At 44.5% G+C, this 16,433-nt stretch overlaps 1 protein-coding gene across 1 annotated transcript in view; it reads left to right on the plus strand.

Annotated features, from left to right (window-relative positions):
- Positions 1 to 5,005: 5,005 nt before the first annotated feature.
- The window catches only part of LOC124796163 (Down syndrome cell adhesion molecule homolog), a 151,134-nt gene continuing 139,706 nt past the window's right edge, over positions 5,006 to 16,433 (plus strand). Inside the window, exon 1 of the mRNA XM_047260254.1 lies at positions 5,006 to 5,063. Coding sequence (XP_047116210.1) covers positions 5,006 to 5,063 — 58 coding nt within the window. The remainder of the gene's footprint in view (positions 5,064 to 16,433) is intronic.

Here is a 16,433-nt window from a genome sequence, read left to right on the forward strand (position 1 = left end):
ACGGTAGCGTACGGTTTGAAATGTAAATGCCATCGCGAAATCTTATACATAGTTTGCTGCAGGATTCAGAGTTCGTGGCATGCAGGGACCGTTGATTTTTTTTGGACTACGTACAAAACTTTCTCTCATCTTCCCCAAGATTGCATATGGCACACTTCGTCGACAGGTACTTTTTTGATTACTGAGATAATCAGCCTCCCTAAAGTGTCGATACCAATGCACAATGCTCTGTTTACTTGGCAGTAGTTTCACATAAATCCTCTCGAATTCGCGCTGCACTGTTGAACATATAAACATATCGCATATTCCAACACACAAAACTCTTTTCTTGCTCTACCGCCATGTTGTCACGCCACTGCTCTCGTTACGCGAACTGATGGGCACAATGCAAACTCTGTGAGTTAACGATTCTGTAACGGTGTCGTTAGTATAATAGTTAATCCAATAGAAGACACAGTTTTGCGTGCTGTAACCTTTAACAACAACACTGTACCTCAGAATGTAATAATACATAAACATCTCTAGAATAGTACTAAACTAGAATAATCCAAAGTCCTTTCAGTCATAACTATTCCCACTGTATTTTAGTTAGTCCTTTGTTAATCCATCTCTGTTGCTACAGTTCTTTTCTTGCGTCAGTCGTATTTGAACACGTATGTTGTTGTTGTGGTCTTCAGTCCAAAGACTGGTTTGATGCAGCTCTCCACGCTATTCTATCCTTTGCAAGCCTCATCATCTCCGAGTAACTTCTGCACCCTACATTCCTCTCTGAAACTGCTTACTGTATTCATCTCTTGGTCTCCCTGTACGATTTTTACGCCCCAACGCTTCCCTCCAGTACTAAACTGGTGATCTCTTGATGCCTCAGAATGTGTCCTACCAACAGATTCCTCCTTTTGGTCAGGTTGTACCAGAAAGTGTACCAGTAACCGGAGAACAACGCGTTGACTCGGATATAAATCCGAGAAGATTTTATCATCAAAAAGTTCTCTTCTCCCCAATTGTATTCAGTACCTCCTCATTACTTACTTGGTCTACCCTTCCGATCTTCAACATTCTTCTTTAGCACCACATTTCAAATGCATCTATTGTCTTCTTGTCTAAACTGTTTCACTTCTATACATGGCTACATTCCATACAAATACTGTCAGAAACGACTTCCTGACACTTAAATCGATACTCGACGTTAACAAATTTCTCTTCTTCAGAAACGCTTTCCTTGCCATTGCCAGTCTACATTTTATATCCTCTCTGCTTCGACCACCATCAGCTATTTTGCTCCCCAAATAGCAAAACTCATCTACTACTTCAAGTGTCTCATTTCCTAATCTAATTCCCTCAGCATCACCTAATTTAATTCGATTGGGTTCCACTATTCTCGTTTTACTTTTATTGGTATTCATCTTGCATCCTCATGTGGTGGAACCGGTTTACAGTAATTCGTGACTTTAATTACTTATAAATGATATTTCAGGTAGATCAAAAAAACATAAAACCAGTTACCTATTGTCAGCGTAACAATTCGTTTGATCTCAAAAATGATTATCCCGGCTAATATTTGTCACTCTGCTAAAGAAATCTCCACTTGACGTTGTGTAGAAATATTGTCTGTAAAGTCGTGTGAGTGGCACTAAACCGCATCTCATTTATCAGATTTTACACAACTGTTACTTAAGATGGAAGCACGTTTCTCTAGCAAAGGTAATATTTAGTCACAAAATACTACCCGCGCACAATACTGACGTACGTCTCCTATTAAAATGTTTCATGTAAATCGTCCGAAATAATTAGACTTCAGACATCAGCAAATAAGAAATTGATATTACGTAACGAGCTGTGAGCACTATTTTTAAAGATTCAATCTGAGTTGAATTCTGTCTTTTAAAGTAGATTCGGGACCACCGGTGCACATTTATTTCCATTCATCTATTTCTAACAATATTTATGTTTGTTGAAATTCTCGATTCCAAACTGCCACGGAGATATTTTTGCTAAGATGGCGGCAGACAGACGATAGTCAATTTGTCTATTGTTATTGTCGATTTATGTTATCAAGGTAATATATTTAGATAAAACTCTTTAAGCCTTTTATCTATATTCTTTAGCATTTAAAATCATTTTCAATGATTAATGCTGACATATTTATTATACCAGCTAGTAGTAAACTCCGCTGTTAAGTTACTAGCGCTAACGGCTGCGCTACTAACTGCGGAGCTGAATATTAACACTTAAAAACATTAATTATATTGGATTACAACTGAAATAAATACAAATCCACATCTAGACAATAGCAACTCTATTTTTCAAATAATAATTAACAATATATAGTTACAGGTTTTCTCTTTACAGACCCCACACGTCTCACGTCCGGATAGTTCATCGGTTAGCACAGGAAGAACAACTGAACCACAATTATCGCAGATAACAAAAAAAATTATAATTGTCGTTGTCCATGAGTGTAGTTCTCTGATAATAATTTTAATTTGCACAGAAATTAAATTATTACAGAATTAATGAAATAATTATCATCATTTTTACACGATGCAGTCTTTTTTTATACGTAGTATAGATAATATTTGTTGAAGTTTGTACACTTAGATCGTTTTAACATCTTGTGGCTAGAACATAGTGTCGTGGATATTACACTCACTTCAAGATGTCCATTCTGTTCATCTGCTCTTCCAGGTCCTTTACTGTCTCTGACAGTATTACGACGTCATCGGCAAACCTCAAAGTTTTTACACTTCTGGCCATTAAAATTGCTACACCACGAAGATGACGTGCTTCAGACGCGAAATTTAACCGACAGGAAGAAGATGCTGTGATATGCAAATTATTAGCTTTTCAGAGCATTCACACAAGGTTGGCGCCGGTGGCGACACTTACAAAGTGCTGGCATGAGGAAAGTTTCCAACCGATTTCTCATACACAAACAGCAGTTGACCGGCGTTGCCTGGTGAAACGTTGGTATGATGCCTCGTGTAAGGATGAGAAATACGTACCATCACGTTTCCGACTTTGATAAAGGTCGGATTATAGCCTATCACGATTGCGGTTTATCGTATCGCGACATTGCTGCTCGCGTTGATCGAGATCCAATGACTGTTAGCAGAGCATGGAATCGGTGGGTTCAGGAGGGTAATACGGAACGCCGTGCTGGATCCCAACGGCCTCGTATCACTAGCAGTCGAGATGACAGGTATCTTATCCGCATGGCTGTAACGGGTCGTGCACCCACGTCTCGATCCCTGAGTCAACAGATGCGGACGTTTGCAAGGCAACAACCATGTGCACGAAGTTCGACGACGTTTGCAGCAGCTCGGAGACCATGGCTGCGGTTACCCTTGACGCTGCATGACAGACAGGAGCACCTGCGATGGTGAACTGAACGACGAATCTGGGTGCACGAATGGCAAAACGTCATTTTTTCGGGTGAATCCAGGTTCTCTTTAAAGCATAATGATGGTCGCATGCGTGTTTGGCTACACTGCGGTGAACGCACATTGGAAGTGTGTATTCTTAATCGCCATACTGGCGTATCACCCGGTGTGATGGTATGGGGTGCCATTGGTTACACGTCCCGGTCACCTCTTGTTTGCATTGATGGCACTTTGAACAGTGGACGTTACATTTCAGATGTGTTACGACCCGCGGCTCTACCCTTCCTTCGATCCCTGCGAAACCCTACATTTCAGCAGGATAATGCAAGACCGCATGTTGCAGGTCCCGGACGGGCGTTTCTGGATACAGAAAATGTTCGACTGCTGCCCTGGCCAGCACATTCTCCAGATCTCTCACCAATTGAAAACGTCTAGTCAATGGTGGTCGAGCAACTGGCTCGCACAATACGCCAGTCACTACTCTTGACGAACTGTGATATCGTGTTGAAGCTGCATGGGCAGCTGTACCTGTACACGCCATCCAAGCTCTGTTTGACTCAATGCCCAGTCGTATCAAGGCCGTTATTACGGCCAGAGGTGGTTGTTCTGGTTACTGATTTTTCATTATCTATGCACCCAAATTGCGTGAAAACGTAATCACATGTCAGTTGTAGTATAATATATTTGTCCAATGAACACCCGTTTATCATCTGCATTTCTTCTTGGTGTAGCAATTTTAATGGCCCGTTGTGTATTTCTTCTCGCTGGACTTCAATTCCTAATTCAAATTTTTCTTTTGTTTCCTTTACTGCTTGCTCAATATACAGATTGAATAACATCGGGGATAGCCTACAGCCCTGTGGCACTCCCTTCTCAACCACTGCTTTCCTTTCGTGCTCCTCGACTCTTATAACTGCCATCTGGATTGTGTACAAATTGAAAGATACAGAACTGTGAAAACGAATGAATCATCTAAGGTAGCCCTGTACTTAGGAAAATCGTTCGACGCTGCACGCAGGCTCTGCGCCGGTGCTGCTGCGGACGTTCCCCGCGGCGACGGTGCGGCCGGGCGCCGCGTGGAGCGCTGCCTGCGAGGCGGCGGGCTCGCCGCGGCCGCAGATCGCGTGGTCTCTGGACGGCGCGCCGCTGCCGGCGCGGCTGCGCGCGCAGCTGGTGGAGACGGCGGGCGCGGCGGGGGCCGGCTCGCTGCTGTCCGAGGTGCGCGCGGCGCGCGTCGGCCCCGAGGACGCGGGCGTCTTCCGCTGCCGCGCCACCAACGCGGCCGGCGCCGTCGCGCACGAGGCGGCGCTGCGCCTGCTCGGCCCGCCGCACGTCAAGCCGATGCAGGACCGGCGCGTGCCGGCCGGCCGCGACGCGCTCTTCACCTGCCGCGTCGCCGGCTTCCCCATCAGCCACATCCAGTGGCACCGCAACGGTGCGTAACTAGTCGCTAACTAACTGCCAACTACCGCTCTGCCAGTAGTACGCCTGGTTTAGAAGGAGAAACTGAGTTGTGAAACTCGTTTCTCGAAACCACCACTGCGAAACTAGTTTCGTAAATGGGCGTCTACATGGCGATGTCGGAATACATTCCTGTTTCGACGTTTTGTGATGTGGCGCATGAGATGACTCGCAGTTGTGTAGGCATAAACTATGATTCCCAAACATATGAAACGATTACGGGTGAATCATGCCACTCCCTGGTATGGCATAGCTTATTTCATGACTGGGCACGGCTCATATCTAGCATACCTACAGTGCTTCCCAGAAGGGAACCTCCCCATCGCACACCCTTCAGTTCTAGCTATAAGTTGGCACGGTGGATAGACCTTGAAAAACTTTACAGAGATCAATAGAGAAAACAGGAAGAAGTTGTGTGGAACTATGAAAAAAATAAACAAAATATACAAACTGAGTAGTCCATGCGCAAGATAGGCAACATCAAAGATAGTGTGAGCTCAGGAGCGCCGTGGTCCCGTGGTTAGCGTGAGCAACTGCGAAACGAGAGGTCCTTGGTTCTAGTCTTCCCTCGAGTGAAAAGTTTACTTCCTTTATTTTCGCAGAGTTATGATCTGTCCGTCCGTTCATTGTCGTCCCTGTTCACTGTAATAAGTTTACTGTCTGTCTTTTGCGACCGCACCTCAAAACCGTGCGATTAGTAGACGAAAGGACGTGCCTCTCCAATGGGAACCGAAAACATTTGATCGCAAGGTCATTGGTCAACCGATTCCCCACAGGAAAACACGTCTGATATATTCTATACGACACTGGTGACGGCATGTGCGTCACATGACAGGAATATGTTGTCGAGCCACCTAACTTGCACACTTGGCGAATGGGTAAAAAGATTCTTCTACCTTGCCCGATTTAGGTTTCCGTGCGCTGTAATCGACTGACGTCGTGTGTTTCGATGTTTGTTTAGGTCTAGCGTCCCCTTACTACGGCGCAGTTACCTCGCATCGGACGGACGGACGGACATATAATAATTGTCCGAAAATAAGAAATTAAACTTTTCACGCGAGGGAAGACTTGAACCGACGACCTCTCGTTCCGCAGCTGCTCACGCTAATCACGGGATCACGGCGCTCCGGAGCTCAGACTATCCTTGATGTTGCCTATCTTGCGCATGGACTACTCAGTTTGTATATATTGCTTATTTTTTTCATAGTTCCACTCAACTTCTTCCTGTTTTCTCGATTGATCTGTGTTCAGTTTTTCAAGGCCTATCCACTGTGCCAACTTATAACTAAATCTGAGGGGGGTGCGATGGGGAGGTTCCCTAGTCAATGTCTGCAGACAGCAAATCCCAAAGCGGTGAACATTGATTACCTGAACACACCGTGTTGTACTGTGAGTGGTAGTCAAACGCACGGTGAAACACAACAGGAATCACAACAGAAACGCTACAAGATACACTCGGGGCCGACACCAGAGGGGAAAACTAAATGAACCAACAGACCTCATTTCCAAGACGGAACACACAATCTAACAACAAATGAGACCTAAGAGTCATCTTAGCAGGCTCAAACAGACGACTGGGTTACTCAAGATGAGGACTCCAGCACTGCAGACTCCTGCAACACCGACACAGAGGACATAACACGCGAAGAAGAACTTGTAGACACCCAAATACAGGAACATTAAACACAGATCATACCAGAGAGACATATGTTATCATGTATACTATAACTAGAGGTGTACATGTCCCGCTTTTAACCCGCCCATGCTTGCCCGGTGGCCAGGCGGGCAAGGCCGCCGCTCGTTGTCAACAGAACGGGCAGGCTGTTTCACTCCCAGCCAAGCCAAGCAGAACCCAACCCGGGCAGGCTGCGGGAAACTTGCTTGCCTGCCCATATTACTGCTGAGCTGCGCTACGCAGCCGTTTAGTCTGCGCGCGTCATTGTCGTATTACGAACGTTAACTAAAAGTTTTTATTTTACCTGAGCACCAAAAGACAAACCCTAACATTATATATATATACATATATATAAATTTCAGGTCAAAAAATATTGGGTTTTATTTGTACATTCTTCCTTTACGCGTATATTTCGGGCTTATTATCTATATAAATAAAAATGAATTGCCAAATGCGTTGATAAGCGTAAAACTCGAGAACGGCTGGACCAATTCGGCAATTTTTTTTTTTTTTACTGTGTTCGTAATTCTCAGGACAAGGTTTTTACGAAATAAAATTTTTCGAAAATCGACCGAAAAATTTTAAAATTTGGATTGTGTCCATGTGTTTGTATTGCATACAATCTTGATGAAATTTTGCACACTATACCTTGAAACCAAGAGGAAGGTCACAGTCTACTTAAAATTTCGTAGGGTGTATGGCAGAGGTTACTTTACCTAACGGAATTCGACAAATTGTACGTTTTTATTCCGATCTTGATGAAATTTGGCATACTTGATATTCAAAGCAGGATGAAGGGCGCTGTCTGCTTAAAATTCTGAATGGTACAAGGCGGAGGGTACTTTACTTACACACTTCTACACCAACCTACAGTTTTATTCCGATCTTGAAGAAATTTTGCACGCTTGATCATCAAGAGGAACATCACTGTCTACATAATATTTCGGACAGTGCAGGGAATAGAGTACCTTACAAAAGATTTTGACATCGTTTGCGGGTTACCATGAAATCCTTCTCCCTCTATACTGCTAAATGGTCTCAGGTCCTTAGCACACATTTCGACGCCCTTTTCGGCCACTAAATCTTTGTCCTCTTTCAAGATATTTACGGAGTGAGGGAACTGCTTGTCAAATTTGCACACATGTCGTAACATACTCGAGGTTCCTAAATAAGTACTTAAGAGCTTTTTACATAGTTTGCACTGAGACACACCTACCGATTTATTTGAAGCGGCCTCATAAACACACGAAAACGTTTCCTATGGGGCACTTGTGCTCTGTTTCGTTACCAGCATGTATTCGCCAGTTGTCCATTTTTTTTCAATCTCACTAAAGTCTGACCTATTCATTGTGCTGCCCCCACCGTTGCGATAAATGTACCGCGGGCTAACTACCTGGCTACTCTAGTCACGGTAGCTTGAGAGCGCAACCTGTTGTCAGGCGCAGCAAGCTGAGCGGGTCCCGTGGAGCCTGGCAGGCCTGCGGGAACCCAGGTAGCCCGGGCTTGCGGGAGCCCAAGTCGGTCGCATTACCCACTATGCCTCAGTACATGCGTACTCTTGTGTTTACGTCGCGGCAGGCTGACCTGCATGAATGGTTGCAGAGGAGCTAGGGGCAAGCAGGCTGCAATGGGAATTTGTACACCTCTGACTATAACCACATAGATGTTTTGAAACACAGTGTAAATTTGAATAAGATGTTCAAATGTGTGTGAAATCTTATGGGATTTAACTGCTAAGGTCATCAGTCCCTAAGATTACACACTACTTAACCTAAACTATCCTAAGGACAGACACACACAACTATGCTCGAGGGAGGACTCGAACCTCCGCCGGTACCAGCCGTACAGTCCATGACTGCAGTGCCTTAGACCCCTCGGCTAATCCCGCGCGGCTTTGAATAAGACTAAACACACGAAGAAACATACGAAGAGACACAGAACATAGCACACCCAACAAAGATCAATAATTATTCAAATTATTACATAGTCTACAGAAACAATGTAGAATGTATAAACTAGGGTGGCCAGTTTTTGTACCAGGCGCCACAGTAAACCTGTAGAACATTACCTAGAATTACGTAGGCAATCGTATCAACATCGTCCACCCCCGGTAGCTGAGTCGTCAGCGCGACAGAATGTCAATCCTAAGGGCCCGGGTTCGATTCGCATCTGGCTCGGAGATTTTCTCCGCTCAGGGACTGGGTGTTGTGTTGTCTTCATCATCATCATTTTATCCCCATCGACACGCAAGTTGCCGAGGTGGCGTCGACTCGAAAGACTTGCACCAGGCGAAAGGTCTACCCGACGGGAGGCCCTAGTCACACGACATTTACATTTTCATATCAACATAAATTAGTGAGTAACCTTGGGATGCACTGCACAGGGATGTCGAGCTGGTGGTCGCATTCCGAGACCTTCTCCCTGAGCAGCATATGTGAAGGGACCTCTACCACTCAATCCATCCTACCCTCTTTTCTCATTTCCCTTTTATAATTTCTTGTTTCCAGTAAGATGTATAATGGTTGTATAAGTTTAGTGCAACTGCTATTTACACAAAGAAAGTGGACGCGGGACCTCCACGAGAGCCTATCTCCTTGTGGTGCTGCATGGGCAGTGAGAGCCTGCAGCCTCAGCTTCCTAGCGTGAGAGCTGCAGGGTGAAGACCGTTGGTCCCAGGTAAGTCAACTGACTGGAGCACTACAGACCACACAAAACTTAAAAATAGGAAAAAGAAAGAAAATCTCTTCACAAAATGTAAATCAATTTATTAATCAGTGTTAGCAACTCAGGCTGCATACACAAGGAACAACCAAGGAAACCATCGCTCAGTTTATCAAAATGCTACTCAATACCTAATGAACCATAGTACACCTTTCAATAACTTGCTCCTCTGGATTCAGCCACCTTTACAATAAGGGGCGACGGATTAATATACAAAAATTAGCAACACCTTAATACCTAGTATAACGAATCGATCAATCAATTCTCCGAGTTTATAGGTGGCATGAATTAAAACACCACAGTTAGCAGCACACAGTAAAAGGTGACTATGAAAATACCCAATAAACCATCTTACCCCGGAACCTAATCCTAAAATGTACCCAGCCAAAGACATCACAGCCGGCTGCGGTGGTCTCGCGGTTCTAGGCGCTCAGTCCGGAGCCGCGCGACTGCTACGGTCGCAGGTTCGAATCCTGCCTCGGGCATGGCTGTGTGTGATGTCCTTAGGTTAGTTAGGTTTAAGTAGTTCTGAGTTCTAGGGGACTGATGACCACAGATGTTAAGTCCCATAGCGCTCAGAGCCATTTGAGCCAAAGCCGTCACATTACTTAATACTCTGAGGGGCAATCAGAAGAAAACTGAACACTCTCCTAAACAGGAACATGGATTGCTCCATTCAGAAGCAATCGCCACATGCATAAAGACAGTTTGCTGGTAAATCTTGTTGCACAATAACACGCAACCCCACATTCCCAACAGGACATAGCTACACTTCAGAAATTTGCTTGGGTAACGCTGCAACATCTTCCATACTGCCTGGATCTTTCACTGTGTGTGATTTTCACATCTTTGGCAAACTGAAGAGAGAAATGCATGGACATCGGTTTAAGTCGGTCGAAGAAGTCCAAGAATGTGGGCTCTTCAGCCAAAAGTGTTCTATGAAACAGTAATTGATTGTCTCGTCTCCCAATGGGATAAATGTTTTATCACGTGTGGTGATCACTTTTGAATGGAACCACTCTATGATCCTGTCGCGGCGAGTGTTCGGTTTCCATTTCACTGCCCCTTACAGGCAGGCGAAAATACCAACCATATGTAGAGTCTGCTGGGCTCTGTAGATAAGAACAGTAAAACCAGAGAGATAAAAATTCTCACTAAATGCTATTCAACCAAATACAACCCTTCCAACTGAATATGCAAGGCCCAATAGTGGCCTCGTTGTGTTTCACAAACGTAATAAGTTGGTGTCTTAAGTAGCCTCCTCTGACACAGCTGCTGTCTGCACTACAATAAAGTACTGGTCATACTAGATACTCGCTGCCCTGACAAAAACACCTCACAGCAACACAACTCTGGACACCGTGCTGCACTGATTTCATTTGATCCACGAAGCAAAGCACAGACTTGCACTGTGGCTAGAATGAAGCCCCACATTGTCAGCAAGCCATCGAAATCCTCAACCGTCAGCCAACCAGGCTACCTCGCTGATTTGCTCTGACCCTTCTGCTTCGCCCATCCAGCCAGCTACTGTCATACTCCAAGTTCCCAATAGTCTCCTTCCCTGCTGACTGTTCAAAACTCCCCTGCTGCAACGAAGCACTCTGTAACCAATTGCGAGAGTGGCCGCCCTGTCTTCCATCTACACAGAGCAATTCTGCCACGTGCAACTCTCTGGGATAGCCACTCAGGTAGACAAACAAGCTCTCAGCCAGTGCACCATGTGTGGCCTCAGCACCACGGCAACCTGTTCGCTGCTGTCCACACACCCCAGGCACTGGCTCCAAGAAGTTGTTTCTGCTACATTTCCTGTCGTCAAGACTGCCCTCCCCTGGGCCACACGGCTACACCTCATACAGATGTGGTACTGCAACCGCAAAACTGGCAGATACGCATGCCCTCAGCACTGGCAGTAACACAAGAGTCGTGTTGGCGCACCTTACTAGGTGGGGTGGGAGTCCTCTGTGCCATGAACTGCTAATTCACAGCCGGCCGGGGTGGACGAGCGGTTCTAGGCGCTACAGTCTGGAACCACGCGACCGCTACGGTCGCAGGTTCGAATCCTGCCTCGGGCATGGATGTTTGTGATGTCCTTAGGTTAGTTGGGTTTAAGTAGTTCTAAGTTCTAGGGGACTGATGACCTCAGAAGTTAAGTTCCATAATTCTCAGAGCCATGTGAACCATTTTTTGCTAATTCACAGCCAATGAGAATCAAAACATTTTTATCTCTAAAAGTTGTGGCAGTTCCATTGGTAGTGGTATACTCCGGTCTTCTCTGCCTGAAATCTCCAGAAAAAAAGAACACTCGTGTTTGCATTCGAAACTGGATAAAGAAAAGATGTCATCTCTGTGCTCAGCTGCTAAATTTTGGTAGATAACTCCAGGATATACTTCAACCACCTAAGAACGACATCAGAATAAGTTAAGAATGTTAACAGAGTCCAACATGTTATAAGGAAAGAAGTTACACTGATCCTTGAAACATAATCGTCAGAACTGGAACTAACAAACTAATAACCGGTTTTTGGCAAGTTGAGATTTTTATTTCTCGCCTCTGTTGTACCTACAGTACATCCCAAAGTGCACAATTGTCAAAAGTGTCCCAGATGTTTGGGTTCCATTTATTCGCGGATGTTTCTTACATCTGACTTTGACATGAATCTTTACTCTTTGTACATATTAAATTTTCTTTTTCCACCTAGCCAAGAGTGCAGATAATTGCATCCACCTTTCCTTTGCTGGTTGACAGATGCATCGCCAACTGCCGAGTCGTAATGCGTCTGTCCTCGCGAATGACATCAGCTCGCTGCAACATGTCAGGTGTGACAGCCATGTACGGTTTCCCTGACCGCTGCAAATCGTGGAGCTCCGCCGAACCGCCTTCCGATGACCTCACCCTCCGTGCCCAGCGACTAACTGTACTTCTGTCGGCAGCAGATGCTCCATAGACATTGCACAAGCGTTTGTGAATATGCCCCACAGTTTCTTTCTCTGCTTGTAACGTACATCACCTACAGACGCCATTTTGAAAGTGTCCTGCAGCTACGCTATCTGTTGGAAGTGACGGAAACTTGGCGCGCTCTCTCAGTAGACTTCAAATTGTACATACGTGACGTTTCGCATTCGTAGCGTTGTTTTCGGCTGAGATAAAAAAGTGCGGTGCGTTACTTCCTGGGCAACCCTCGTACAGTAAAAATAAAATATGCTTAAAGGCAAAAGTTCAGGCAGTTAAACAATTCAAAAATAAATGGAAGCGGTATGCTATGTCACTAGCTTACAGGGGACGGAACGAACTTCCCCTCGCCGATTTGTTTCATATCGACAGGGTGTATAAGGCGCAACTAGGACTTAAACATGTGTAAACAGCGAGACGCAACTCTCAACCGTTGTTGAGAAAATCGAGTTTACACGTTACAGATGTTCTTATACTATATCCTTTGTAGGGCGGCTGGTGCTCACAGAATCAGCAGCCGAGGGAGTAACTGCTTAGTTTCATAGTCGCGAGGTTTCTGGATTGTATATCGCTGTTGGTACTACTTTTTTTTGTTAGTTATTTCACCAATATTCGGTGCTGTGCTTCGATATTGTATAACAACCCAGAACCGTTTAGGATTGTAAAACAATGTTTACACTGTACTAAGTGTTGGAACAGCCCCTTTTTTATACCTCAGTAAAGGCTGTACAATTACGTGACAGAGAAAAGATCGGACACTTTATGTCCGCAGAGTTCCGTAAAAATTCACGTCTCCCAAGATTGCAAAGCATTGCCGCAACCGCCGCCACGACAACAAAACGTTGACAGTAAAAAATGTAGTATTTACTAAAGCCACCCCTTGTGGCTGTGTAGAATCGGGGACAATAGTTTCAGGACATTCGTAAGAATTTTCAAATTATTAAAAAGTCTACAACAGATGTCAGGAGGGGAGAAGTTGCACCTCTTGCCCCCCCCCCCTGCCCCCTCCACACCAACCGCTTTGCTGATGCCTGTGGCCATCGTTATACAGACCCAGTACTTGGCGTGATGTACAAGGTCATTCTTTCAGAGACAGTGAAGAATGGTAAATGTGTCAGTTTCAGGTAGGAGACCCTAGTCCGGAAACAACGGTGTTGTAATTTATAAGCGGAAATCATTCTGATACCTCTGCAGGTAGTAGAAAAAATGTCTAGTACATCTGGGCTCTAAAATGCATATCTTTAGAGCTATGAGTACTTGTTCATCTTCGATACTGTGAATTGCATTCTTCTATTGCAAGCTCTTTGGTTCCATATTCTTGGAAGAGATAGTATGGACTAAAACAAGTAAAAAAGTCCAGTAAATATGGGCTCTTAGTGCATTTACGCAGTAAATGAAGAAGACAAAAAGGAATACAAACGTCTCAAAAATGAGATCGACAGGAAGTGCAAAATGGCTAAGCAGGGATGGCTAGAGGACAAATGTAAGGATGTAGAGGCTTATCTCACTGGGGGTAAGATAGATACTGCCTACAGGAAAATTAAAGAGACCTTTGGAGAAAAGAGAGACACTTGTATGAATATCAAGAGGTCAGATGAAACCCAGTTCTAAGCAAAGAAGGGAAAGCAGGAAGGTGGAAGGAGTTTATAGAGGGTCTACACAAGGGCGATGTACTTGAGGACAATATTATGGAAATTGAAGAGGATGCAGATGAAGATGAAATGGGAGATACGATACTGCGTGAAGAGTTTGACAGGGCACTGAAAGACCTGAGTCGAAACAAGGCCCCAGGAGTAGACCACATTCCATTGGAACTACTGACTGCCTTGGGAGAGCCAGTCCTGACAAAACTCTACCATCTGGTAAGCAAGATGTATGAGACAGGCGAAATACCCTCAGACTTCAAGAAAAATATAAGAATTCCAATCCCAAAGAAAGCAGGTGTTGACAGATGTGAAAATTACCGAACTATCAGTTTAATAAGTCACAGCTGCAAAATACTAACGCGAATTCTTTACAGACGAATGGAAAAACTGGTAGAAGCCGACCTCGGGGAAGATCAGTTTGGATTCCGCAGAAATGTTGGAACACGTGAGGCATTACTGACCCTACGACTTATCTTAGAAAGTAGATTAAGGAAAGGCAAACCTACGTTTCTAGCATTTGTAGACTTAAAGAAAGCTTTCGACAATGTTAACTGGAATACTCTCTTTCAAATTCTAAAGATGGCAGGGGTAAAATAGGGGGAGCGAAAGGCTATTTACAATTTGTGCAGAAACCAGATGGCAGTTATAAGAGTCGAGCGGCATGAAAGGGAAGCAGTGGTTGGGAAGGGAGTGAGACGGGGTTGTAGCCTCTCCCCGATGTTATTCAATCTGTATATTGAGCAATCAGTAAAGGAAACAAAAGAAAAATTCGGAGAAGGTATTAAAATCCATGGAGAAGAAATAAAAACTTTGAGGTTCGCCGATGACATTGTAATTCTGTCAAAGACAGCAAAGGACTTGGAAGAGCAGTTGAACGGAATGGACAGTGTCTTGAAAGGAGGATATAAGATGAACATCAAGAAAAGTAAAACGAGGATAATGGAATGTAGCCGAATTAAGTCGGGTGATGCTGAGGGAATTAGATTAGGAAATGAGACACTTAAAGTAGTAAAGGAGTTTTGCTATTTGGGGAGCAAAATAACTGATGATGGTCGAAGTAGAGAGGATATAAAATGTAGACTGGCAATGGCAAGGAAAGCTTTTCTGAAGAAGAGAAATTTGTTAATATCGAGTATAGATTTAAGTGTCAGGAAATCATTTCTGAAAGTATTTGTATGGAGTGTAGCCATGTATGGAAGTGACACGTGGACGATAAATAGTTCGGACAAGAAGAGAATAGAAGCATTCGAAATGTGGTGCTACAGAAGAATGCTGAAGATTAGATGGGTAGATCACATAACTAATGAGGAAGTATTGAATAGGATTGGGGAGAAGAGAAGTTTGTGGCACAACTTTACCAGAAGACGGGATCGGTTGGTAGGACATGTTCTGAGGCATCAAGGGATCACCAATTTAGTATTGGAGGGCAGCGTGGAAGAGATGAATACACTAAGCAGATTCAGAAGGATGTAGGTTGCAGTAAGTACTGGGAGATGAAGAAGCTTGCACAGGATAGAGTAGCATGGAGAGCTGCATCAAACCAGTCTCAGGACTGAAGACAACAACAACAACAACAACAGTGCGTACCTTAAGACCTATGGGCAGTTGTATAGGAGAAGAGATGTGTTTCACAGTAGTGAAGATGAACAAATGCTCATAGCTCTTAAGGTATTCATTTTAGTACCCATATTTACTTGCATTTTTTTTTCATGTTTTGGTCCACACTACCTCTCTGAAAATTATGGAAACCAGAAAGTTTATAGTAAAAGAGATGTGTTTCACAGTACCGAAGATGAACAAGTGATCGTAGCTCCACGAAACGCATTTTAGAGTCCATATTTAATCGACACTTTTTTCTCGTTTTTGTCCATACCACCACCTCTGAAAGTTCCCTACCCTACCCTACCCAGCCCTAAAATCTTAGCAACAATACTACCGGTTCATATATTCCACTCTCAGACTTAGCAGAACGACTTTCGCTTATAACTTTCAATTCGGTCATATTTCGGAGGGTCTTGTACCTCAGATTGAGACATTTACCCTTTTCCATTATTCCTGAAAGCTTGTGACATCACGGATTGACCACGTAGGGAGTGTGGCAATATGATCAACTATGATTCTCATAGCCGGTATCTGTACTGGCTTTTGTGGGGGGGGGGGGGGGGGGGGAGGGGGCTGGTGGCTGTGGCCTATCTTACCGGTCTCCGTGACGTTATCTTTCAACAAGATAACGCTAAAACGACTGTCTCCGGTGTTGTCTTGATGCACCACGATGCAGAGGGTGTTCAACTACTGCCCTGGCCAGCACGTTCTCCAGATCTCTCATCCGCGGAAAACACCTGGTAATGGATTACTGAGAGAAATTGCTCACCAGCCTCTGTGACTGATGAACTCTGATGCTTAGATGAAGCAACGTGGGACAGCGTACCCGTATCTGTCATCCAAGCTTGTTTTACTCGATGCCCAGCCAGCTGTGAGTTCCAACTTAGCAGCAACTATTTACAAAGAACTAGGCCCAGCACAGGGTGTCGGGAAGCATTAGTACCAGTGAGACTAAATCTTAGACTGCCGTAAGACAGCAAAGTTATTAGGTATGTTAG

Source organism: Schistocerca piceifrons, chromosome 4 (assembly GCF_021461385.2).
Source record: "Schistocerca piceifrons isolate TAMUIC-IGC-003096 chromosome 4, iqSchPice1.1, whole genome shotgun sequence".
Lineage (NCBI taxonomy): Eukaryota > Metazoa > Arthropoda > Insecta > Orthoptera > Acrididae > Schistocerca > Schistocerca piceifrons.